The sequence below is a fragment of the Aquarana catesbeiana genome, linkage group LG09 (genome assembly GCF_042186555.1).
Source record: "Aquarana catesbeiana isolate 2022-GZ linkage group LG09, ASM4218655v1, whole genome shotgun sequence".
NCBI classification, from domain to species: Eukaryota; Metazoa; Chordata; class Amphibia; order Anura; family Ranidae; genus Aquarana; species Aquarana catesbeiana.
Window position 1 is genome coordinate 88,300,002 of NC_133332.1, and position 25,533 is coordinate 88,325,534.

The window sequence follows — 25,533 nt, forward strand, 5'->3', positions numbered from 1 at the left end:
TAGAAAATGTATGTAGGTATAGGACACGCCCCCTGCCACACCCCCTTAAAGGAGAATTAATCAAGAAAAAAAGTTGAATTAAATCTACAACAGTTTTTTTTAACCACTACTATTCTTTTATATTGGCTTTTAAAATTTACAAATGCAGAAATTTAGAATTTGGATGAAAGGTTTAGCACTGACAAACACTTTTTGAAAGATAAAAAGTGCATTTTATATACAACTATATAGATCAGATCAAAATGAGGGACAAATGAGGAGGAAAGAGGAACAGAGGGACATTGCTCCAAATCAGGGACAGTCCCTCCAAATCAGGCACAGTTGGGAGCTATGCCTCAGTTTACTGTTAAAAATAAGTGTAAAATGCAAAACTCCGGTGGGTGTAACAAAATGTCCGCTTTCCCCCTCCTCAGTGTATGCTTACTATAGAGGAGTGCAGGGTGTAGCAAGATGGCGGCGACGGAACGTCACTCCTGTTACACATTCTGACGGGTCGCCTAATCTGACGGAACACATAGAAATAAGGGAGAGTTATCAACAAAGGAAGGGTGGAAATCCCCCCTGAGCACACTGTTGCAGTTAGCAGTTGTAGGCTCTAGATGGCGCTGCGACCCGAACCCACGTCTCTATGGTATACCCATTAATGTGTCCTGTGCCATTAGTGTGAGTGGTGGAGGAGGGGGACAGGGTGGAGCAGACGCAGAACAGGAAAACACTGAGAGGAAGACATCGAAGAATAATCATCAGAGGACCCAGAAATCTGCTAAGAGGGTGCAGAGCTCAGCAAGGTGCAGTGTGGGGTGTATATATAGATATATATGTGTGTGGGTGTGATTGGATGGCAGCAGTCAGCCATGTGCCTGTGTATTGTAATGTATGCAGGGCTGTGTCTGGGTGTATGACCTATACTGGGTGTGTTTACTAAACATTCATGTGCTATTTGTGTGTTTTATATCTATTATATAATATGTAGTTATATATATCTAAAAGTAATCTCATTAACAGTACAAAATATATTGATTAAAATAATATAAAGTCCATATTTACAGAATATTTAAGGACACCCCCCCCCCTTTTTTTTATTATTTATTTTTATTGTTTTTTTTTTTTTTTTGCTTGTTGGCTTAGCACATTGCTCCTTATCAGCAGATAATTTGATCTAGAAGGGTGGGCGGATATCCAGGCACATTCAGATGGCTGGAAGATTATTTTATTATGTGGAAATTCAGGAAAATATCTATGTTTGGCACTTATTGAGGGGCGAGGAGACATCCAGTGATGGATAATGTGAAGGGGAAGGATGAGGGCTTGTTTACACCATCTATTCTACATAGATCAACGCTGACTCAACGCAAGGGCATAGAAAACAATAGTTTTTTTATGTACTGTGTTCACAGCATACATTTGAAGCGACTTTCACATATATATGCATTTTTATGCACCATAGAGCTTTGCAATGCGCTGCGGTACATCGAGTTGAACGAAAAATGTCAGTTTATGACACTAAAATAAAGTAAAAGTAAAAAATAAAATAAACGGTGCAATGCATTGTAAAAACTCATCTCACTGATCTTACGCAACACACACCAGAGTGTGAGCTAGTGTGAATGGACCCCATATAGTGATGGGAAATAATTGCACAATATGGCCAATCGTTTTATTTATTTATTTTTTTCAGAGTTGGTAGTCTGGTTGTTGTGAGTTTTTTTTTTTTTTTTTTTTTTTTTTTTTTTTTTTTTTTTTTTGCGTGTAAACTGATATTTTGGTTTTCTTCCAAAAAAAGTGAGGCATTCTTTGCATGTTGCACATTTTTTTAATGGGTGTGTAAACACTAACAATAATGTCTTAAAGTGAAATAGTTCTGGTTCACTCCCCTCCCCCAGCATGAAACTGAGTTGCTGGCCTTTTTTTGGGGGGGGGGGTTGAGTATAGATTTTGATAGGTACCTGCTCCCACTTGCACAATTCTCGCCTAGGCAAAGTAGACGCTGCTTGCTGTGCCTCCTGCAGTCTCCCGGGATATGTCACATGTCCCAGGAGGCTGTGGGACCATTCACAGAGCCGCTTGTGGTTCCTCAGGAATTCACAGCCAGCTTCCATGGCCAAGATGGCGGCACCGGGACCTACGGCATTAAGAAGAGCCGATGGTTTTGCACAGAGCAGCCCTGATCCTCCTCTTCTTGGTCCCTCCTGGCCCCTCCTTCCTGCCGAGTGCCCCCACAGCAAGCAGGTTCATCTCTGATCCGCTGTTTTGTGTGGCCATTCTTATGCAGAGTGTGGCTCGGCCCTGCCCCTGCTCTCTCCTCATTGGATCCTGGGCTGTGTTAGCAGTAGTGGGAGCTGCTGCTGTCTCGGCCAATGAGGAGGAAGGGACCCGGGAGAGCTGCTGCACTCGTGCACATTACTGGGTCGAGATGGGGCTCAGGTAAGTATTAAGAGGGGCTGTGGGGGTTGCGGCACACAAGGTTTTTTACCTTCATGCATAGAATGTAACCTTGGGCCTTTACAACCACTTGAAATTCCTCTCTAAATATACCATGAAAAGCATTTTGACTTATCGATAACTGCAAAAGAAAAAAAATCATCCCACAGTCAATGCTGCCCTGTGCACTCTGCAGTGTTATATTAAACACTGTTATCAGGAAGAGAGTTAGGACTACAGAGCTCCCTCATGTTTTGTAGAAGAGGAGGGGGTATTTACCTAGGGTGACAACGATGCTCCTCTCTAGGTACAATGAGTGAGTGTTGTCATTCTAGCACAGAAAATATTACCTTATTTATCACCCCCTGGGCAAAACAAGCAGCTAACCCTTGCAGTGGGAAGGGACACTAAATCTTTCTTTTTCCCCAGAATTCCGATTTAAGGTACCCTTGGATACAAGATGGTCATCCTGATCTGGATGTTTTCTTTTGTAGCAGGTATCGCTTAGGCCCCTTTCACGCGGGGCGGATCCATTTGATGGACTCTGCTTGCTCAGATCGCTCTGTTGATCCCCGCTGAGCAGGCGAATTACAGGTCCGTCTCCGCTCACTGTGCAGAGATGGACCTTTCGGAGTCCCGCTCTCCTCTTTGAGGAGATCGGATGAAAACAGACCGCCTGTCCATTTTCATCCGATCTGCCAGACAGATGGTAAATAGGACCACCATCTGTCTGGGTTTGGTGGTCAGGATCGGAGATATTGGCGGATGTCAGCCGATTTCCGATCCTGTCCGCCAAATCCAGACGGATGGTGATCCTATTTACCATCTGTCTATCGGATCGGATGGAAATGGTCAGGCGGTCTGCTTTCATCCGAGGAGAGAAACGTGACTCCGACAGGTTGTTTCATTTTCCAACACGTGTCCACTAACATCCGCCGCTTCATAGGGGTGAATGGGTGGTCCAATCAGGTCTGCCTGAAAAAATAGACAGGCAAACCTGATCGGACAGCCCATGTGAAAGGGGCCTTAGTGTCTTTAGGAGTGTTTGATCTCCTCCATATGCTGTTTGTAGGAACATTGACCAGGCAACTCAAAACTCTTCCCATCTCTCTTTACCGTGTAAACAAACATGAGAGATTGAATAATCTGAGCTACCATGATGAGAGCCCAGCGATCTTTTTATTTGCGGGCAGCTGGACATGGGAGATCTGTTGTTGAGTTTACATTTTGTTGTTGCTTTTATTAAACTAGTCATCAGTATTAAAAAGGAAGTGTGCAAAGTCCAACTACAGAAACATTGTGTTTTCCCCATTCACACTATGAACTGCATGTGAATCGCACAGGAACTGCACCGCATTTCTGTTCAATTCACATGCGATTCAGTGCGGTGCAATTTGAACCCATTCATTTTGAATGGGCTCAAATCATACAACATCGCACGAAAGTCATGCATGCACCAATTTTGGAACCACACTGGAAATAGATCACATGGTATTTTTGTGCCAAGCAATCTGATGAAGGCAAATGCATTGTGTTTGGAGTGTCGTTAAGATTGTACTGACACCCGCTGCAGATCGCAAGGTTAGTGCGATTTTAAATGCAGTGCGGGAAGCGCACACGAATTGTGGGGTTTCCTGCACAGCATTAATGTGAACCTAGGCTTAAGAACCTGTCAGGTCTTTAAATATATCCAAAAGCAGAATAATCCCCTTTTTGGTGGCCTGTGCCCCCTACCTTCCCTCCATTCCAGCGTTCTACCCTTCATCAGTCTCGTTTGCAGCGGACATATCCAGGAGTGTTGGATGTCTATGCCCCAAATGCACGCTGTGATTGCTTCCTTCTACCCCATCAGCCCTACTGGACTCAGCAGTGACATGATCTCTCTAAAATATTTGGCATGCAAATATGTTTGTATTGTCTGAATGTGCAGAGAGTCTGTGCAGACATCCATAGCGCTACAGGAACAGCAGCAATTAAGAATAGGAAATGTAAAGCTTTGGCTTCCATGTGTTGCCCAGAGACAGTGTGACATTAACATTATTTTTTGTTTGCATGCGGCCACATTAATGTATACGTTGCAGGAACATGTGATAGTTGTAACTGCACAGTACCATAGTTTAAGGCTGCATTCCCATGCTATGCATTTTCCATTGAAACCCATAAAAATTAAACATTGCGCTTCTCCGTTTTTACTGTTAGATGTCTTTTCCCAGTATTAAGCATGAGAGAGTGAGAGGCAAGCCTTAATGGCAATGTCTTGTTGCTGGATCTGCTGGGCAGGAAGCCAGTGGTAAATGCAGGCTGGAGCCAGTTCATCATTGCAGAATCGGGTATAATTGGATTACAAGGCATCTCCGTGTTAGATGACAGTTAGGTGCAGTGTGGTTGTTTCATTTTCCAACTGTAAGTATGAAAAAATCCTCTGTTGCATAAACTGGTGCACAGCAGTCTTCAATACATTCTGGGACATTCCACTATTTGTTCATATGGTGGCTGTGAACAGGCAGATGTACAGTCTGAGAATGTCAAAGAGCCTGGGAGTCCATTTTGTATAATTGATAATTCATAACGGGAAAATATAAAACGGCCAAAACATTTCAGGGGCTGAAAAATCCCGCCTTCTTCAGAGCTATGAAACAAACCTAAATATGGTTTATAAATATTCAATATCTATGTAAATTCATTTCAAATCAAGGCCCATCAATTCATATGTATAGATAAAAAAAAAAAATAATAAAAAAAAAATAACCAAGCCATTGCAGTCAGAACATAATTATGAAAATGTAGAGAAGACGAAAGGAACAGCCGCACTCCCAATGCGATGCAATACACTTATTTCCAGGAGATCATGAAAACAGATGTACAGGCATATAGCGAAAGGCAGAAAAGGGTAACGCGTTTCACACAACTAGCGTGCTTCGTCAAAACCACAAAGAATACAATTATCAGCATACTAATATACAAAAAATCACATGCAAATTAGCAGAAAAAACAGGTGTAATCACTTCAGCAATTGGATTCCTGCTTTTCATTCTCTGTTCTCACTAAAGCTCACACAGCAATTAAAGCGGGGTTCCGGCCATGAACAAAAAAAATTTAAAGCCAGCAGCTACAAACACTGTAGCTGCTGACTTTAAATAAGTACTTACCTGTCCTGGGTGCCCGCGATGTCGGCCGCCCGAGGCCGTCCCGGTACCACCATCCTAACTAAGGGAAACGGACAGTGGAGCCTTGTGGCTTCACTGCCAGTTTCCTACTGCACACGCGTGAGCGGCGCGGCGCTCTGTGAATGGCCCCGTGGTTTTCTGGGAACTCGCACAGTTCCCAGAAGGCAACGGGGCCGCTCACCGAGGAGCAGGACACGCCGTGGAATTGGAAGAGGCAGATTAGGAAGACTGCCTAGCAACAAGGGTTTCATTTTTTTTTTTTTTTTTTTTTGCAGATTTTTGGTGCAATTTTTTTTTTAGGGTGGCCCTCTACTTTAATATTGATGTGATCCACAAATATAAATAAAGTAGTATCTAAAAAAGAAAAAACATGAAGAATTAATATGATGCATATTGTGATAATACTAGGGGAAAAAAAGGGAAAACAAAAGGGGAGAAAAAATCAAAACAAAAAATTAGTAAAAACCAGAAGAACTTTAAAAGATACAGAACTTCCCTCTATCAAAAGAAGGAACATATCCTGGGTATGACAACCCCATTCCAATGTATTTGCTAAGTCGTCATGATCAATGAATATAAACACACAGATGGTAAATGGCTCAGGACATTTGCTCAGTCATAGAAATTAGTCAAATCCCATCCAAAATTCAACCCTCCTGGTATTCTTGTCTGTAAGGAAAATATCCAGAATACCTTTTGCGTTCAAAGTATCCTAATATTATTTCCACCTCTCCTAGGTGTGTAAACTTTTTCTTTACCCTGTATTTGCAAGAGAGGGTATCGCCCCCATGTACCTCATTAACCCTTTCCCGACCAGCCGCCGCAGTTGTGCTGCGGCAGGTTGGCACCCCTGGGCAAAATGACATTACCTTACGTCGGTTTGCCTTTTGGCACTAGGGGGCGCATGCGCGCTGCCAGAGCGGATGCGCGTGTGAACGCCGGGCACCTGCGATCGCTCCACACAGAGACAGAATGGAGATCTGTCAATGTAAACAGACAGATCTCCGTGCTGTCTGGGGTGAGGAGAGCGATCTGTTGTTCATACTAAAGTGGAGTTCCACCCAACGGATTCCTCCCCCCCTCCGGTGTCACAGTTGGCACCTTTCAGGGGGGAGGGGGGTGCAGATACCTGTATATTACAGGTATCTGTACCCACTTCCGGCATAGATAGCCGCAGAATCTGCAGTTATTTACGCCACTTCCTGTCCCCCCCCCCCCCCTGTCTGCTGGGAAACACACGGGTCCCAGAGACAGCAGGGACCATCTGTATTGCTCTGCGCGACTCGCGCATGCGCAGTAGGGAGCTGGGAAGTGAAGCCGCAAACCTTCACTTCCTGATTCCCTTACTGAAGATGGAGGCGACAGCACCCGAGGACCGAGAGACGGTTCGGCCTCGGGTGCCGACATCGCGGTCGCCCTGGATAGGTAAGTGTCCATGTTTTAAAAGTCAGCAGCTGCAGTATTTGTAGCTGCTGACTTTTAAAAAAAAATAAATAAATTTTGGCGGAGCTCCGACCTCTCAGTCCACCCACACGATCGCTCTCCCCACTCAGGCAGTCCCATCCCCCCCACAGTTAGAATCATGCTGGCCTGGTAGCCCGTGTTAATCAATGTTGATGCAACGACTGTATGGACTCATGTGCAAATGTGAGTTTTCCCTAAGGAATTCCTGAACTGTCCTTGCACGCCTGTCAAACAGATTTCCTCTGATTGTCAGCTCCATCTAGTGGCCATAATTCAGTATTTTTCTGCCCATTGCAGGCACTAAGGTACCTATGATGGACACAAAAAATGTCATTCTCACAGACACCAGTCAGATTCAAGTCTGCCTTGGAAATTCAAATGTGATTGGTGACAAAGCTACGCGGCGGCTCCCGGGAGTGGGGATGACGCCATTGCAGAGGCCACGAACCAGGAAGGAAGACCGGGGGAAGATGTCAGCCCTCTCTTAGCGGTGACATCGCGGTGCTGGAGGGCTTTGTTCTAAGGTAAGTCTCTCATAATGTGCTAGTATGAAATGCATACTAGCAAATTATGACATTGCCTTGCAGGATATTTTTTTGTTTGTTTGTTTTTTTTAACCACATGTGGTTTACTACTGCTTTAAGCTAGCCATGGCTGCTATATCAGTCTTTTTTTTTTTTTTTTAATTTTTTTCAACCAGCGGGTTGAATGATATAAACTGAACCAATTTCCCCCATCTTCACATTGGAGCTAGATAAGGGAATCCTCCCAGAGAGTTCCCTGCCATTAGAGTACATTGATTGGCACTGCTAGCTATAGCCTGCAGCGGTGATTGAGAGGAAATTTTCCAGCAAGGCAGTTGTATAGATCGACTTCTGTACAACCAGTTGGAAATGGACTTCTATACAACCACAATGCCCATAAATGGGTCGAAATTTGGCTGGTCCCTGCTGAACTGGACCAATTTATATCCATCTATGGGCAGCTTAATGGGTTCTTTCTGAGGATAAAATCATAATACACTGTGAGCTGTATCAGTAACTGGAAGCATACTAACCACAAAATATAATTTTGTTTGTGCCATGGTCTCAAAAAAGTTCTTAGGCCTGTGTCACACTAGCAAGAACATTCCAGTAGAAGAATTGCTAAAAAATGTAGAGAGAATACTCGCCTTCCTCTGTATGTTGCTCATTTAATGGTGGGGTGTACAAAGCTTTACTCAGAGATGGAAACCCTGCAGGATGTAAGTTCTATACAGTGTGTCTGTACAGAACAAGCTTCAGGATGTAACTCCAGTGACCTTAAATGGACTTCATGATTTTTGATAGTGTTGTTAGCCGGTGTTTGCTTGACCATGTTAATCATTATTAACATTAAGGGTCCTTTCACACTGAGGCAGTTTGCAGGCGCTATTGCGCTAAAAATAGCGCCTGCAAACCGACCCGAAAGTGCCGCTGCTTTGATTCCAGTGTGAAAGCCCCGTGGTCTTTCACACTGGAGCGGTGCGCTGGCAGGACGGTAAAAAAAGTCCTGCTAGCAGCATCTTCGGAGCGGTGAAGGAGCGGAGTGTATACCGCTCCTTTACCGCTCCTGCCCATTGAAATCAATGGGATGGCACGGCAGCCGCGGCAAAGCGCCTCTGCAGAGGCACTTTACGGTGGTTTTTAACCCTTTCTCGGCCGCTAGCGGGGGGTAAAACCGCCCCGCTAGCGGCCGCATACCGACGGTAAAGCGCCGCTTACAATAGCGTGTAAAAGGGGCCTAACTCATTAACCACTAGGCACCCGCGCTATAGCCGATAGACAGCCACAGCGCAGCACTCAATTTCCGGGAGGGCGTTCCTGGACGTCCTCCTGTTTACTCCTTCCCCGTGCGCCGCCACGGGCGCATCGGGGAAAATATGTGTTGGTCCCTTGGACACAGCCAATCACAGATCATGCTAAATGGCCAATCACAGCGGCCATTTAGCATTCGATCGGCGTGTCCAATGAGAGATGATCTCAAGTGTAAAAGTATGAGATCATCTCTCATTGCCGGCTCTACCTCCTCACACAGAGATCACGTGTGAGGAGGGAGAGCAACCTGTGCTGCAGATCTGTGAGTGAACACAGTGCCCCCAGTACATGTCAGTGTCACGTGCCATCTGTTATCTGTATCACGTGTCATCAGTGCCACGTATCAGTGGCACGTATTAGTGCCCTCTGTCATCAGTGGCACGTATTAGTGCCATCTGTCATCAGTGCCACATCAGTGCCACGTATCAGTGCCATCTGTCACCAGTGTCACGTGTTATTGTCCTGGTACTCCAGGACTTTCAAAAGTGTAATAGGTAGTCAACAAGTTAGATATGTAATTTATGCTCCTAGAACACCTGATGGTGCTCCCTGCATGTTGGGCCTCTCTGTGGCTAGGCTGTAAAAAAGAAAAGTCCCACACATGTGGTATCGCGATACTCGGGAGGAGTAGCAGAATGTATTTTGGGGCGTTATTTGTGGTATATACATGCCATGTGAGAGAAATAACCTATTACAATGACAATTTTGTGGGAAAAAAAAAAATCTTCATTTTGCAAAGAATTGTGAGAAAAAATGACAACATCAAAAACCTCACCATGCATCTTACTAAACACCTTGGAATGTCTACTCTCAAAAAAGGGGTCATTTGGGGGGTATTTGTACTTTCCTGGCTTGTTCGGGTCACAAGAAATGATAGGCCATCAGTACATCAGGTGTGATCAATTTTTTATGATTTGCACCACAACTAGTAGACTCTCTTTCACGCAGACCAAATAATATCCACTAATTTGGGTTATTTTTACCAAAGATATGTAGCAGTATAAATTGTGGCCATAATTTATGAAGAAAAATTAATAATTTGCAAAATTTTATCACAGAAACTAAGAAAAATTTGTTTGTTTTTTTTTTTTAAATTTCAGTCTTTTTTTCATTTATAGCGCAAAAAATAAAAAACCCAGCGGTGGTCAAATACCACCAAAAGAAAGCTCTATTTGTATGAAAAAAGGGCCAAAAAATTAATTTGGGTACAGTATTACATGACTGAGTAATTGTCATTCAAAGTGTGCGAGCGCTGAAAGCTGAAAATTGGTCTGGGCAGGAAGGGGGGGGTTTAAGTGCTCAGTAGGCAAGTGGTTAATATTATGAATTGCTCATTCAGACTGTCCATTGAGTTGTGTTTGATCTGAACAGAGCCATAGAGGGTCATCACAAGGGCCTTTAGAAAACAATTGTCATTTTTGTCCCTGTTCACGCCATACCGCCTTGTTGATGTGTGGTGCATAAAAACTGCATTATATATAGGTTTTATTTATTTTTTATTGCTTGTGCCTCATGTACTTCCTTGTTTAGGTGAGAATAACTGTGCAGTATGCACATGCATGAGATTGGTGGCACCACATTGCTGCCACTATGGCAAAATATTAATCAAATGATTCCGTCACCAATCTCATGGTAGCGGGGAATAATTTGGTTTACTTGTTGCCCTTATAACGGCAGCATAAGCACCACCAATCCTGCCACATGGCAACATGTACCTGTTGGTTCATGTTGCCATAGTAACATCCACCCATCTCTTCCCACGCTCTGGCAGGAATTATTTGGTTTGCTGCTACTAGCGCACGCAGGGGGACTGGACGAGGAGCGCACGCAGGGGGACTGGACGAGGAGCGCACGCAGGGGGACTGGACGAGGAGCGCACGCAGGGGGACTGGACGAGGAGCGCACGCAGGGGGACTGGACGAGGAGCGCACGCAGGGGGACTGGACGAGGAGCGCATTGGTAAAATGAACAAAAGAACGCAGTAACAGCTTCAAAAAAATCATAGCTTGACTCCACCAGTGTCTGTGTATTTCCTTTAACTGCAAAATATACAAATGTTTGTACATCAAGCAGTCATTGTAACACGAGGAGGTTGTGAAATAAGAAGTCACATTGGGTGAAGATCTTGTGATGGTCACAAAGCACACAGAGAGATTAAGAAGGTGAAGTGTATACTGAAACCAAACTCTTCTGACCCTTAAGTTTGCTCACTTCAATTGTGATAGGGAAAGTTTTGTCACGTACCCTTAGACTGGGCTTAAATCGTACCGCATCGCACCAAAGTCGTGAATGCACCAATTTTGGAACCACACTGCAACTGGATCACATGGTATTTTTATGCCAAGCGATCTGATGAAGGCAAATGCACCGTGTTTGGGGTGTCGTAAGATTGTACTGACACCCGCTGCAGATCGCATGGGCGGTGCAATTTAATGCAGTGCGGGAAATGCGCACGGATCGTAGGGTTTCCCACACCACGGGAAGGCTTAAAGAGAACCTGTCAAGTCTTTAATTAATTATATCCAAAAGCAGAATAATCCCCTTTCTGGTGGCCTGTGCCTCCTACCTTCCCTCCATTCCAGCACTCTATCTTTCATCAGTCTCTTTTGTAGCTGACACATCCAGAACTGTTGGATGTCTATGCCCCAAATGAATGCTGTGATTCCTTTCTTCTATCCCTTCAGCCCTACAAGACTCGGCATGACATGGTCTCTCTAATATATTTGGCGTGCAAACATGCATATTTGTATTGTCTTAATATGTACAGAGTGTATGCAGACACCCAAGGTGCTACAGGAACAGTAGCAATCAAGATTAGGAAATTTCAAGCTTTGGGTTCCTTGTGTTGCCCAGAGACAGTGTGACATTAAGATTATTTATCTTTTTTTTTGTTTGCAGCCTCATTATTGCATACGTCGCAGGAACTTTGGATAGTTGTAACTGTATAGTGCCATAGTTTAAGGCTGCATTCCCATGCTATGCATTTTCCATGCTATGCATTTTCCATTGAAGTTCATAAAATTTAAACATTGCACTTCTACATTTTTACTGTTAGATGTCTTTCCCTGTGTTAGGCATGAGAGAGTTAGAGGCAAGCCTTAATGGCAGTGATTTGTTGCTGGATCTGCTGGGCAGGAAACCAGTGGTAAATGCAGACTGGAGCCAGTTCATCATTGCAGAACAGGGTATAGTTGGATTACAGGACATCTCCTTGCTAGATGACCGTTGCAGTGTGGTTGTCATTTTCCAACTGTAAATATGAAGAAATCCTCTATTGCATAAACTAGTGCATAGCAGTCTTTGATTAATACATTCTGGGACCTTCCACTATTTGTTCTTATGTCTTAAGGTGGCCATAACCAAGCAGATGTACAAAGTCTCTAATGAGGGTGTCAGACAAAGGATCTAGGAGTCCAATTTTATTACTGAACTTATTCATAACAGAAAACATGCAAAACATTTTGGGGGCTTAAAAATCCCACCTTCTTCAGAGCTATGAAGCAAATCTAAATATGGTTTATAAACAATATCTACGGAAATTTATTTCAGATCAAGGCCCATCAATTCATATGTATGGATGATTAAAAATAAAGAAATCCAAATCCATTGCAGTCAGAACATACTTTTGAAAATATATGGTTCTAACAAGCAGGGGCTCATTTACACAGGAATGAAAAACCTTTCATTTACCTCTAAATTGGGGGTTGGCAACCCCTGGCATCCATGACCAGGCATGCAATGTTTACTATTTTTTTTTTTTTTTGTGGCCACGCTGCCATTGCCTGCTGCTGCTTCTGCACCGGTAGACACTTCTATCAAGTAGCAAAACAACATCCTCATGATGGGGGTTTTGGATAAGCACTGGGTCTCTGGAAGATTGTCCAGGTGCAATACTGTGGCCATAACTGTGGCATTCCGAAAGCACCTGTGCAGTCATGGAATTGCGGGAACTACAGACCAGTAGTGAGAGGAGTGTTTCTATTGCAGGGGAGCACAGTGATATTTGAAGTCAAGCAGGTGCTGGTGATTTGCAACACTTATCCTGATGTAGGTTAATTACATCTCGGTACTAAATCATCATTATTTACTATAGCGCTGCACATAGCAGTCAATAAGATTGTAGGTGTTATTGTCCTAGTGCAGATCAGGAGATGAGAGGAAATATCTGTTTACCATGGGCAGCACCCCACATCTCACCTTTAGTACATATGCAGACGACACCTTATTGTACCTAGATGACTCAGGCAACTCCCTACCGCTGGCCTTAGCCTTGATTAAATGATTTGGCACATTTTCCGGCCTCAAGATCAATTGAGACAAATCCCAGATACTTCCCCTTGACAGCTTCCCACAGCCCAGAGATAGAGCCATGCTACCCTTACAGAGAGTTGATGCCATCAAATATTTGGGAATACGGACCACTCGGGACCCGGCGGATTACGTCTCACTCAATATAGTTCCACTTTATGAAATGCTTAAGCAGAAGACACAGATATGGACTGGGAGTGATGGGCCGCATAAACCTCGTAAAAATAGCTCTATTGCCAAAAATCCTGTACATGATCTGGCATTCACCAGTGTACTTAGTGCTCAGGCATTTCAAATTATTGGAAACTATCCTGAAACCGTTTATATGGGGCAACAACAGGCAAATGATCCCAAAGACCTTGCTGGAACGGCCCTACCTGACTTTGATGCATATTATCTAGCAGCTCAACTGTCACAAATCTTTCATATTGACAAGGTGGACAGAGAAAGGTTTCTCTGTTTTCTGTGTCCTGTGTCACGGACAACCCAAGACTCCTTAGTGGCGATAACAGGAGGAACGAGAGGCAAGGGAAGGGCGAATGAGATCCCTATTGTACCACTATTAGACGGGTCTGGAGTTTAGCCTTGGATAGGTTACATCTACCAGCAATACATGACTTCACTCCCCTGTGGCACAACACAACTCTCTCTGAATTCAACTTTATCCTTGATAGTGAGATGTGGAGCTCGAGGGTAATATTCTACTTGTCTCACATCTCCTGTAATGGTAAACTGAAGACTTTTTTGACGGACTAAAATCTGAATTCACGTTACCGAATCAAATGTTCTTTAGGTATATACAGCTCTGCCACGCCTTCCGCACACAGTTCCCCTTAGACGATCTTACCCTTGCCAACAATTCCTTAAGAGAAGCAATAAAATGCCATGACCCTAAAAAGTTGATTTCTCAATTGTACATGATGTTGACGCTCCCCCAGGCAAACACTTCGGCCTACTCCTTACAGTCTAGGTGGGAGGGGGAGGTGGGCTCTATGGAAGATGAAGAATGGAGTGATGCCTTAGACACGTGCAAACTGGTATCTCCCAAATTGTCAGATCGTCAAACCCAGATTTTTATAATGCACAGATCTTACCTCACGCCACTCCAGATACAAACGCAGTCAGTCCGCAAATTACCCAATGTGTAATCAAGCTGTGGGCACTTTTTTCCATCTGTTGTGGCAATGCCCCAAGATCCAGGCCTTTTGGATATCGGTGGTACGATTCCTGCATGACACAATGGGTTCCCCTATAACACTACAACCCAAAACATGCCTCCTGGGGATTTTCCCTGACCTAGAGATAAATAAATGTACTAAAATATTTTTACATGAAGCACTCTTCTCTGCACGGAAGGTCATAGCTAGAGTTTGGATGAGACCTAGTCCCCCGCAGCTTACACACTGTATGGTGGAAGTCAATAATGTTTTACCCTACAAGAAACTTATATACTCTCATAGAGGGTGCCCTTCAAAGTACGAAAAGGTATGGGATAGAGGGGTTAAGGCGCCCGAAACCTGCATGTGAGTGGAAAAGAGCAGAATTTGATCTCTGTCTGTTGGTCTCCACACTGAATGTCCATAGTGGGGAGGGGTAGAAATTATAACGGCATAGCATATTCAACAGAAGAATACAACCGGTTATTAATGGTGCTGAAAGGGATATCTCGTGTTAAGACGTATAGCATAGGTGATGTCATTGTAAGACACCTATTTGTGATACTGTATGATATTCTTGATATTTGTCTTGAATGCCCTATTGATGTATATCCTTTTTATTTTTATTTTTTTTCCCTTTTTTTGTTCAATAAAAGACTATGTATAAATTGTGTAGATGTGCCTCTTGGCTCAGAAAAGGAAAACTCCACTGTCACAAAAATATGATATAAATTGACAGCTTACGAGGCTGTCGATTACAAGGCCTTATCCATAGCCCAACCCTCTGACATTACGCAAAGCAATTTGCAGTCCGAGGCTAAAGATGTAGATGAGTAAAAACAAAAGCCCACCAGCATGCTTTTACACCCATCTTCCTTCTGTTTAAACTCTCCTTACATCAGGTATGATCTGATGTCTGAAAGTGCAAGATATGGGGATTGTCTGAAGGTGCAGGAGTTGGAGCTGATCTGGGGTCTGAAGGTGCAGAAATTTAGAATGATCAGAGGTCTGAAGTTCAGGCATTGGGGCTCATCTGAGGTTTGAATTTCATGCATTAGGGCTTGTCTGAAGTTCAAGCACTTGTTCCTGCTGTCCTCACATCTCCCTTCTGCAATCCCCTAGACCAGGGATATACAATTAACGGACCTCCAGCTGTTGCAGAACTACAACTCCCATGAGGCATAGCAAGACTCTGACAGCTACAAGCATGACACCCAGAGGCAGAGGCATGATGGGACTTGTAGTTTTGCAACAGCTGGAGGTCCACTAATTGCATATCCCTGCCCTAGACCATAAAAAACTGTTAACCCATGCAATGTGGGCACAGCTCCTCTGGAGGATGCGGCTGTGAGGAGAAGAGAGAGCCAGTGTGACACCCTGCTGTTTTACATTATGTGTGGCCGTTTATTCCCTACATACATACGGCCTTCCTTTTTGAGGTTTGCTGCCCATTGAGAGTTTGTTCATTTAAAGTGGAACTTTTCCATCGAACCAGAGACAGGGTGTCTATAGACCATCCATCTGATACAGCTGGACAAGGTTGAGGTATTGCCTCCATATATGCTTGGTTGACTCATTACAACCCAGTATATGAGTCCACACTTTCTGGTAAGCGTGCCCATTTTACTCCTTGGTGGTGGATTGCACAAACCAGTGACAAGTATTCTCTCTATTGTGCCTTCACATGGGTATCGTCATCTTCTTCTCAAGGATTTCAATTTCTTGGTGGATTATCTTTCAGTGAACTTTTATTTTGAAGTCATTGAATTTTTATACATCCATCATTTTTGCATTATTGATCACAGCACGGAATTCACCATTTTCTTTTGTTGGACTTTTTGTCTCTTGTGTGCATATTCACAGTTTTATGACTTTATTGTCATATCTATTGATTTAATACTTGTTCATTGCATGGTATTATTTTTTCACTTTTTACACTGAGCGCTGCACTATTATTTATATTTTAAATCTGGAGGAGCTCCAGAGATCCACAGCTCAGGTGGGAGAATCTGTTCACAGGACAACTATTAGTCGTGCACTCCAGAAATCTGGCCTTTATGAAAAAGTGGCAAAAAGAAAGCCATTGTTGAATAAAAGCCATGAAAAGTGCAGTTTTCGAGAAGCCATATGAAGGACACAGCAAACATGTGGAAGAAGGTGCTCTGGTCAGATGAGACCAAAATTGAACTTTTTGGCCTTAGAGCAAAACGCTATGTGTGGCGGAAAACTAACACTGCACATCATCCTGAACACACCATCCCCACCGTGAAACATGGTGGTGGCAGCATTATGTTGTGGGGATGCTTTTTTCAGCAGGGACATGATATCTGGTCAGAGTTGATGGGAAGATGGATGGAGCCAAATACAGGGCAATCTTAGAAGAAGACCTGTTAGAGTCTGCAAAAGACTTGAGACTGGGGTGGAGGTTCACCTTCCAGCAGGACAACACCCCTAAACATACAGCCAGAGCTACAATGGAATGGTTTAGATCAAAGTATATTCATGTGTTAGAATGACCAGTCCTAAATCAAATTAAGAATCTGTGGCAAGACTTGAAAATTGCTGTTCATGGACGCTCTTCATCCAATCTGACAGAGCTTGAGCTATTTTGCAACGAAGAATGGGTAAAAATTTAACTTTCTAGATGTGCAAAGCTGGTAGAGACATCCCCAAAAAGACTTGCAGCTGTAATTGCAGTGAAAGGTGGTTCTACAAAGTATTGACTCAGGGGGGCTGAATTCAAATGCACGCCACACTTTTCACATATTTATTTGTAAAAAAAGAAATTAAAAAACTTATTTTCCTTCCACTTCACAATTATGTACCATTTTGTGTTGGTCTATCACATAAAACCCCAATAAAATACATTTACGTTTTGGGTTGTAACATGACAAAATGTGGAAAATTTCAAGGGGTACGAATATGTTTTCAAGACACTGTAAATTGCTTCATACATTTTAAGATATACTAATTTTATGTACCTTCTTTTCTTTTCCGTCTAGATGGTGTTTTACACGTGTGGACCAAATGAGGCCATGGTGGTATCAGGTACAGCTCTAAGGATGATGATGATTATTGTTCTGTTTGCTCATGTTCAAATTCAGATTCCTGTTTTCATATTGTATAAATTATATCAAAAGCCAAAACTTTACAAAAAATGTTTTGGATAAAATAAGAGCTGGTAAACTGCTGTCAGTCCCCCCCCCCCCCCACCTGTGTTCCATTAGGGAGATTTCCCCTTACTTCCTGGGTTGTAGACTCAACAGGAAGTAAGACCTTCTTCTTTTTGGTATGTGAGGGAAATCCTGTCTGAAAGAGATGTCAGGAGAATGTGTCTCCATAGGAAGATAGTTACATAAGTAGGTGAGGTTGAAAAAAGTCCATCAAGTCCAACCTATGTGTGTGTGATTATATGTCAGTATTACATTGTATATCCCTGTATGTTGCGGTCCTTCAGGTGCTTATCTAATAGTTTTTTTAAACTATTGGAGTGGCCACGTGTCTTGTTAAATTCCCTTCTGCAAAATAGTTTTATCCCTATTGTGTGGTCACCAATACGGTATTTATATATTGAAATCCTATCCCCTCTCAAGCGTCTCTTCTCCAGAGATCCCGCTTCTGTAGAGCAGGATAATTATCGTTTCTATCTCTGGAGTTGATCCCCTTTTTAGTGCATGCCAATATTCTGTTTGCTTTGTTAGCAGCAGCTTGGCATTGCATGCCATTGCTGAGCCTATCATCTACTAGGACCCCCAGGTCCTCTCCTCATCTATTCCTGTTCTGGTGGCAGTTCAAAATCTTGGATTTACCCTCCCTTTCGTTTCCAACGACATTGATGAGCAAGACAATTGGAGAGAGTAATTCTCTTAATGGGTACAAAGACGGCAATAAAAACTTGACGGGGTTTCTAACCACTCAAAATCTAAACAAAAAAAGTTTTGCCTTTTTATATTTCAATGTTTTTTGAAAGTGAGAAAAGTATAGTATAAAATGTGGCATAAAAGGTAACCCGTTTCTCAGGTTGCCAAAACAATAAGTACAATACATAAGTGATGCTTAGAATAATGATCGAATAAATCCTCAGATACCGAAATCTTAATATCAGAGATCCCTCTGGTAGGCTCCCTAAGGTGTAAGTTCAATGAACAGTCATCAATATGAAAGCTAGTAAGTACAATTTTAGAACCACATTGAACCAAAGTAGCATCAAAATGTATTACAGCATTTACAAACAAATGACAACCACCCCAACCTATAACTGGCCTTTGCAGCAAGGAGCACATAGAAGGACGATGCATGTCAAAAAAACAATAAAGAAGTAGTCTCAGTTCTCTTGCCAGCCTGCAACAATCCAAATTGACCTTGCCTAACAGTTCACGTTTAAACCAAGGGGTTTAGTTTGCACACATTTGCAAATACATGTGTAAGCTACAGCATTAGCTTTAGGATATGCTTTGTAACTAGTAATTTCATTGTAAGAGGAAGTAGTAGGAAGGGTGGGAAATAATCAGGAACACACAATAGTCAAATTCCTGTGAGTATAATCGTAACAATGACAAAGCAATAACATTTGAGTCACCAAAAAATGAAGAGGAAATCGGGAACTGAGAAAAAAGAAAAGTAATGCCGCGTACACACGATCTGACTTTCTGGCATACTTGGTCCGGCACACTTTCTGACGGACTTTGTCCGCCAGGTGCGCCGGACTTTAAAACGGACGGACTTGCCCACACACGACCGGACTTTCCGGCGGGCTATGTCCGCCCGTCTTTCCGACGGACTTTTGCCGGAGTTACGGCGGACTTTCAGAATGAACGGGCTTGCCCACACACGGACAAGTCCGTTCATTTTGAACGTGACTCAGGTACGACGGGACTAGAAAAGAAAGTCAATCTTGACGCTTTTGTCGGCGAGATTGACACCTTGCGAGCCCCGTCGCAGGTCATACCAGGCCCTTAGGTCTGGTATGGGTTATAAAGGGAACCCCCTACGCCGAAAAAACGGCGTGGGGTCCCCCCTAAAATCCATACCAGACCCCGATCCGAGCACGCAGCCCGGCCGGTCAGGAAAGGGGGTGGGGACGAGCGAGCGCCCCCCCCCCCGAACCGTACCAGGCTGCATGCCCTCAACATGGGGGGGTGGGTGCTTTGGGGGAGGGGGGGCCCTGCTGGGCCCCCCCACCCCAAAGCACCTTGTCCCCATGTTGATGAGGACAAGGGCCTCTTCCCGACAACCCTGGCCGTTGGTTGTCGGGGTCTGCGGGCGGGGGCTTATCGGAATCCGGGAGCCCCCTATAATAAGAGGGCCCCCAGATCCCGGCCCCCCACCCTATGTGAATGAGTATGGGGTACATGGTACCCCTACCCATTCACCTAGGGAAAAAGCATCAATAATAAAACACACTACACAGGTTTTTAAAATCATTTATTAAACGGCTTCGGGGGTCTTCTTCCAGCTTCGGGGGTCCCTCCGGTTCCTCTTCTCCCGACGTCCGGTTGGTTCTTCTCCACTCTCTCCGGCCTCTTCTCCCGGTGTTCCAGTTCTTCGGCCGGCTCCTCCGCTGTCTTCAGGCCACTCTTTTGCCAGCGGAGGTCCGGACTTCTGGGCTTCTTGTCTTCTTTCCTCTTCTTCTCTTCTCCAGATGTTGACACGACGCTCTCTCCGGCTGGACTGCTCTCTGAGCACTCCGTTGTGACTTTTATATAGGCGGAGACCCGCCCCCTTATGATGTCACAGTCCCTGAGCATGCTGGGACTGTGACGTTTTAGGGGGTGTGGTCAACATCACCCTATGACCACACCCCCTAAAACGTCACAGTCCCAGCATGCCCAGGGACTGTGACATCATAAGGGGGCGGGTCTCTGCCTATATAAAAGTCACAACGGAGTGCTCAGAGAGCAGTCCAGCCGGAGAGAGCGTCGTGTCAACATCTGGAGAAGAGAAGGGGGAAGAAGCCCAGAAGTCCGGACCCCCGCTGGCGAAAGAGCGGCCTGAAGACAGCGGAGGAGCCGGCCGAAGAACTGGAACACCGGGAGAAGAGGCTGGAGAGAGCGGAGAAGAGGAACCGGAGGGACCCCCGAAGCCGGAAGAAGACCCCCGAGCTGTTTAATAAATTATTTTAAAAACCTGTGTAGTGTATTTTATTATTGACGCTTTTTCCCTAGGTGAATGGGTAGGGGTACCATGTACCCCATACTCATTCACATAGGGTGGGGGGGCCGGGATCTGGGGGCCCTCTTATTATAGGGGGCTCCCGGATTCCGACAAGCCCCCCGCCTGCAGACCCCGACAACCAACGGCCAGGGTTGTCGGGAAGAGGCCCTTGTCCTTATCAATATGGGGACAAGGTGCTTTGGGGTGGGGGGGGCCCGCAGGGTGCCCCCTCCCCCAAAGCACCCACCCCCCATGTTGAGGGCATGCGGCCTGGTACGGTTCAGGAGGGGGGGGGCCTCGCTCGTCCCTACCTCCTTTCCTGACCGGCCGGGCTGCGTGCTCGGATCAGGGGTCTGGTATGGATTTTTAGGGGGGACCCCACGCCGTTTTTTCGGCATAGGGGTTTCCCTTTATAATCCATACCAGACCTAAGGGCCTGGCATGCCCCGCGCTCACCGCAATAGGAAAATTTGTTTTTCCTATTGCAGCGAGCGCAAAATGCAATACCCTGCCCTTTCGTCGTATCTGGTCCATTTGACCAGCACACAGACGAGCGGACTTTCCGCCAGAAACGAGTCCGACGGAAAGATTTAAAACATGTTTCAAATCTAGGTCCGGTGGGCTTTTGGGAAAAAGTCCGCCGGAAAAGGCCGCTGGAGCCTACACATGGTCGGATTGTCTGGCGGACTCTGGTCCGCCGGACCAAGTATGCCGGAAAGTCCGCTCATGTGTACGCGGCATAAGACAAAGGAAAAATCTAAAAGGTGAGGACTCACTAAGGGGCAGACGAGTATTGAATCCCTGGGTCCCATGTTTTGTCAAATTTTGAAGGTTCTGCCTTTAAAGTGGTTGTAACCCTAAAAAAAAAAAAAAATGATCCTGTTTCTTTAAAGCAGGATATACAGCACAGTGTTTGTGCTGTGTAATTTGTCCCTCTTTATGCTGTAAAATACCTGGTTGATCCTGTCTGTTCCTGTGTCCAACTTAGTGTGCTGACCACGGCAATCTTTGCTGCTGATCCATGATACCGTGGTTAGTTTACGTGCCTCTGTCATCCCGCAGTCTCTCCCTCTCCCTCCTCCCTGCCTGTCCAGATTGGGAGTCTGTGTCTCTGTGTGTGTGTGTGCGCACCATCTCCTCCCCACCACTCCCCTGTTCCGCTGTGTCTGTAAAATCACAAATTCCCTGTATTCCCCCCTGTTATAGGAAGATAACACTGTGCAGTGTCTGTTTTTTAAAAATTATGCAGCTAAATACCTTATTTCAAAGCGCCACTGTGCACTCACGTGACCTCCCGCCGCTCTCCTCCCGGCTGATGTCAGAGGGGCATTTCAGCCCCTCCCACTGTAGTCCTTTGATCGGCAAAGGAGAGACCGATGGGAGATTACGTGAACGCACAGTGGCTCTGTAAAATAAGGTATTTCTCTGAATAATTTTTAAAAACTCATACACTGCACAGTATATCTTCCTGTAACAGAGGGGATTCCAGCATTTGTGATTAGTGACTTTACAACCGCTTTTAATTATACTTTAACATCATCCATACTTACTCCATAATGCAGTGCTAAAGATGATGTAAAGGGAACAGTAACTCCTAGCAGACAAACGAGTTGAAATTGGCTGATATCTGACTGATTACTATGTGTAACTGCACTTTGTGTATTGGTATGTGCACTGAATAAGAATGTCTTCTTGGAAGCAGATTTTGTGATCTGCTCAGATGAGATAGGTCTTATTTCCTGTGGTGTTGTGGTGCCAGAAGAAAATGACCCAGTTTAACATAGATCTGAAAAACACATGAAATAAATAACAAAGTGCTTTAGGTAAAGTGTTTTTTCAGTAAGCACATAAAGGTAATGCTGCTTGTGTTTAATTTGAATTCATATTTGCTAAATATTTCATATTTGACATGCTTACTATACTAGATTTTTATTACTTTATTCCATAAAGAGATTTGTAGCCACTACAAGGAGAGCCTAAGTGTATATTACTACTTCCTCAGTCAACAGCAGCTGGGACAAACTCATCTACGTACAGACTAGTAGACTGGCTTCACGTATTGTGCAGTCGCTGTACTGCACTCTTAGGCAGGAAGAAAACCTGCATATGTAATTGGTAAAAATCGCTGCCTAGTATGTATGAAATCTGTACATGGAACCTTTTAAGAGTTAAATTAACGCCTATTATTAAAATCGTCTACATTGGGCTAATTAGTTTTACGCAAATATCTAAAGGAAAAATATATATATAATACTTATTTATCGCTATTGTTTCCCCTCCAGGCTTCTGTCGCAGCCCCCCAGTTATGATTGCGGGTGGCCGTGTGTTTGTCCTGCCCTGCATACAGCAGATTCAGAGGTGAGTTATTGAGAATTTTCTTGTCTGCTCTTGATGCATATATTAAAGGGTCAGTTTACTAATATTTTAGTTTTCATATTTTCGTTTTTGGTGGAAGTTTGAGAGTTAAACCATTCGACTGTTTATCAGATCTCCAACTGAACTTAAATTTGATTGCACACATGTATTTGAATCTTTAGGATCTCCTTAAATACGCTGACGCTGAATGTAAAGAGTGAGAAGGTCTATACTCGCCATGGAGTCCCTATATCTGTTACTGGCATTGCTCAGGTAAGTTGAACCTGGAACGCCTTAATTACAACTGTCATGAGGGAAATATGTGGGCATCCTGCCTTTTCAGACGTAACCATCAACAATGACAGTCACGTGATTTCTCTTGTGACAGATTTTCTTTAATGCATGCTCAGGTTAACAGCCAACCAGCTGTAGAGAAGCTATGTCTGCCATTGTTGTGTCTTCCTGACCCGGCCTACATCTTATGATTATAATTGTTGCAATAATTGTATTTATTAAAGCCCCTATGTTTACTGAATAAAAGTTCCTCTGGAATAACCATAAAAAGCATAATTGAACTTTCTGTTTAAATCCGCAAAATTTTTTTCCTGGGGCATCAAAAGAAAAAGGTGTTTAAAGCTCCACCCAAAAGGAAAAGTTCTGCTTTAAAGCCTCCTCCTCCCCTACCTTTCTCCAAATGGCACTTTTTTGGGGGGGGGGGGGTTTGGGCTGGTACGTGATTTTGACAGATACCAGCTCCAACTTCCAGCCAGATCGCCTATGCAATCCAGCCAAGTTCTCCTCTCCCCCTCCCTCTCTGCAGTCATCTGGGACACTTCACAGGTCTTAGTAGACTGCGGGGCCGTTCACAGTGCGCAGCTAGCACATGTGCAGTGGACTCCCGGCTGTGAAGCCGCAAGCTGTCTCAGCCAGGTGCCCACTGTTGAGGTGCCGGGGACCGAAGACGGAGGGAAGAGATGGCTTGGGTGAGCACATCGCTGGATCCTGGGACAGGTGAGTGTTATTAAAAGAGAAGTATGGGGTATAGTGTTGTTTTTGTTTTTTTTTTTTTTTATGAATCCTACTTACCTAGGTTAATGCAGCATCTGTACCCCGCCAGCTCTAACACTGAGAAGCGGGTGATTAAACGCCACCGATCACTCAGTTCTCAGGGCTTCCTGAGCAGAGAGCTGTTGACTGTCGCTCCCCCCCACCACGCGCGCTTACTGTAGTGCTGGGCTGTGGAGGGGGTGAGAGCAGCTGGCTCAAGCTCTTAGCGGCTCGCTGAAAGGCTGAGCCGGGTGCCGGTTCAGGCATGTAGGCGGATTCCGACTTCATTGTCACGATCTTGCCCGAGCCTGGACCAGCTGTGTGCTGTCAGCCGACAGGGGGCTTCAGCCCGCTGTCTGCTGAAAACAGGTCACAGGAGTGCACTTCTGTGATCCACAGGCGAAGTACAGTCAAACGGGCTTTGGCTGTACTTCTCCTCTAAGTCAGCAGCTACAGTTTTTGTAGTTGCTGACTTTTAATTAACACAAAAATGGCTGGAACTCCTCTTTAAAATCATTTTTTAATATTTAAAGCAAATTCACCCATCCATCTATGTCTCCATGCTTTATTATGTTGAGAAATCACTTTGAAAAACACCCACTAGCATTTCTACCCACTGCCATCTTCAGTAAGGGCAGATGATTTATGTACCATTTACTTTCTGTAAGCCATCCACCCTTAGCTGAGGCATACAGACAGGAGGCAGTGCTCAACTGAGAAAGTCACTCCTCCCAGATAAAAGAAAAAAATGTCTATGAACACTCCTGGGACCAATAACGTCCTTTTGGCCTAGGCCAGAAACCAGGAAGCAACTGAAGAAATGTAAAAAAAAAATTAATAAAAATATTGAAACAAGTATATATAAAATACCTTTGTATCTATTTACTAAAGGTAGCAGCATAAAGATTAGGAACAGTTAAGGAAGTTGTATGGCCAAATCTCTTTTGTCCATAATTCTCCTGTGGGTCACAAGAGTACACTTAGTTCTGCACTCCTTGACCCAGATTCAGCCGACAGCGTGCTAAAGTCCATTGTTGGTTAACGTCACATAGCTGGCCCAGGCAGCTGGCTCAGCCTCTCAGCGCACCACTCCCTCTACAGCCCAGCACTTCAATGAGCACTGGAGGGGCAGAGCACAGAGCAGTGATTGACAGTCACTATTCTGTGCTCAGAGTGGACCCGAGAACCGAGTGATCAGTAGCCCTGCAGGGAATAGGATTCATGCTGCAGCCATCTCTACTTTCTGTACACTTATTTAAAGCGGAGTCCCGCTGGTGACTAATATTGGGACACTCACCTGTCCTGCAGTCCAATGATGTCGGCACCACAGCTGATGTTTCCATATGTGACAGATTCAAAGGACTCTCTTCACAGTACCAAAACCCAATAGGGGTATTCTTATTCTCTACCTAAAATCTATAAACAAGTACACATAGAATCGGCAAGGTCAGTAATTGCCTGTCTGAGACCAGGGGAATTTCTTGCATCAGTAGACATTCAAGATATCTGCTTGTATTGTATGCATTTTACAGTAGGAGACAAACCTTTTCGATTTCTCACACTGCCATTTGGCTTATTCTCAACCACCAGAGTATTTACAAACATGCTTACACCCCCCAACTTGGG

General features: G+C 44.4%; 1 protein-coding gene across 1 annotated transcript in view; it reads left to right on the forward strand.

Annotated features, from left to right (window-relative positions):
- Positions 1-636: 636 nt before the first annotated feature.
- The window catches only part of FLOT1 (flotillin 1), a 54,393-nt gene continuing 29,496 nt past the window's right edge, over positions 637-25,533 (forward strand). Inside the window, exons 1-4 of the mRNA XM_073598919.1 lie at positions 637-788; positions 17,355-17,400; positions 22,788-22,863; positions 23,043-23,133. Of these exons, the coding sequence (XP_073455020.1) occupies positions 17,355-17,400; positions 22,788-22,863; positions 23,043-23,133 (213 nt within the window). The 5' untranslated portion in view covers positions 637-788. The remainder of the gene's footprint in view (positions 789-17,354; positions 17,401-22,787; positions 22,864-23,042; positions 23,134-25,533) is intronic.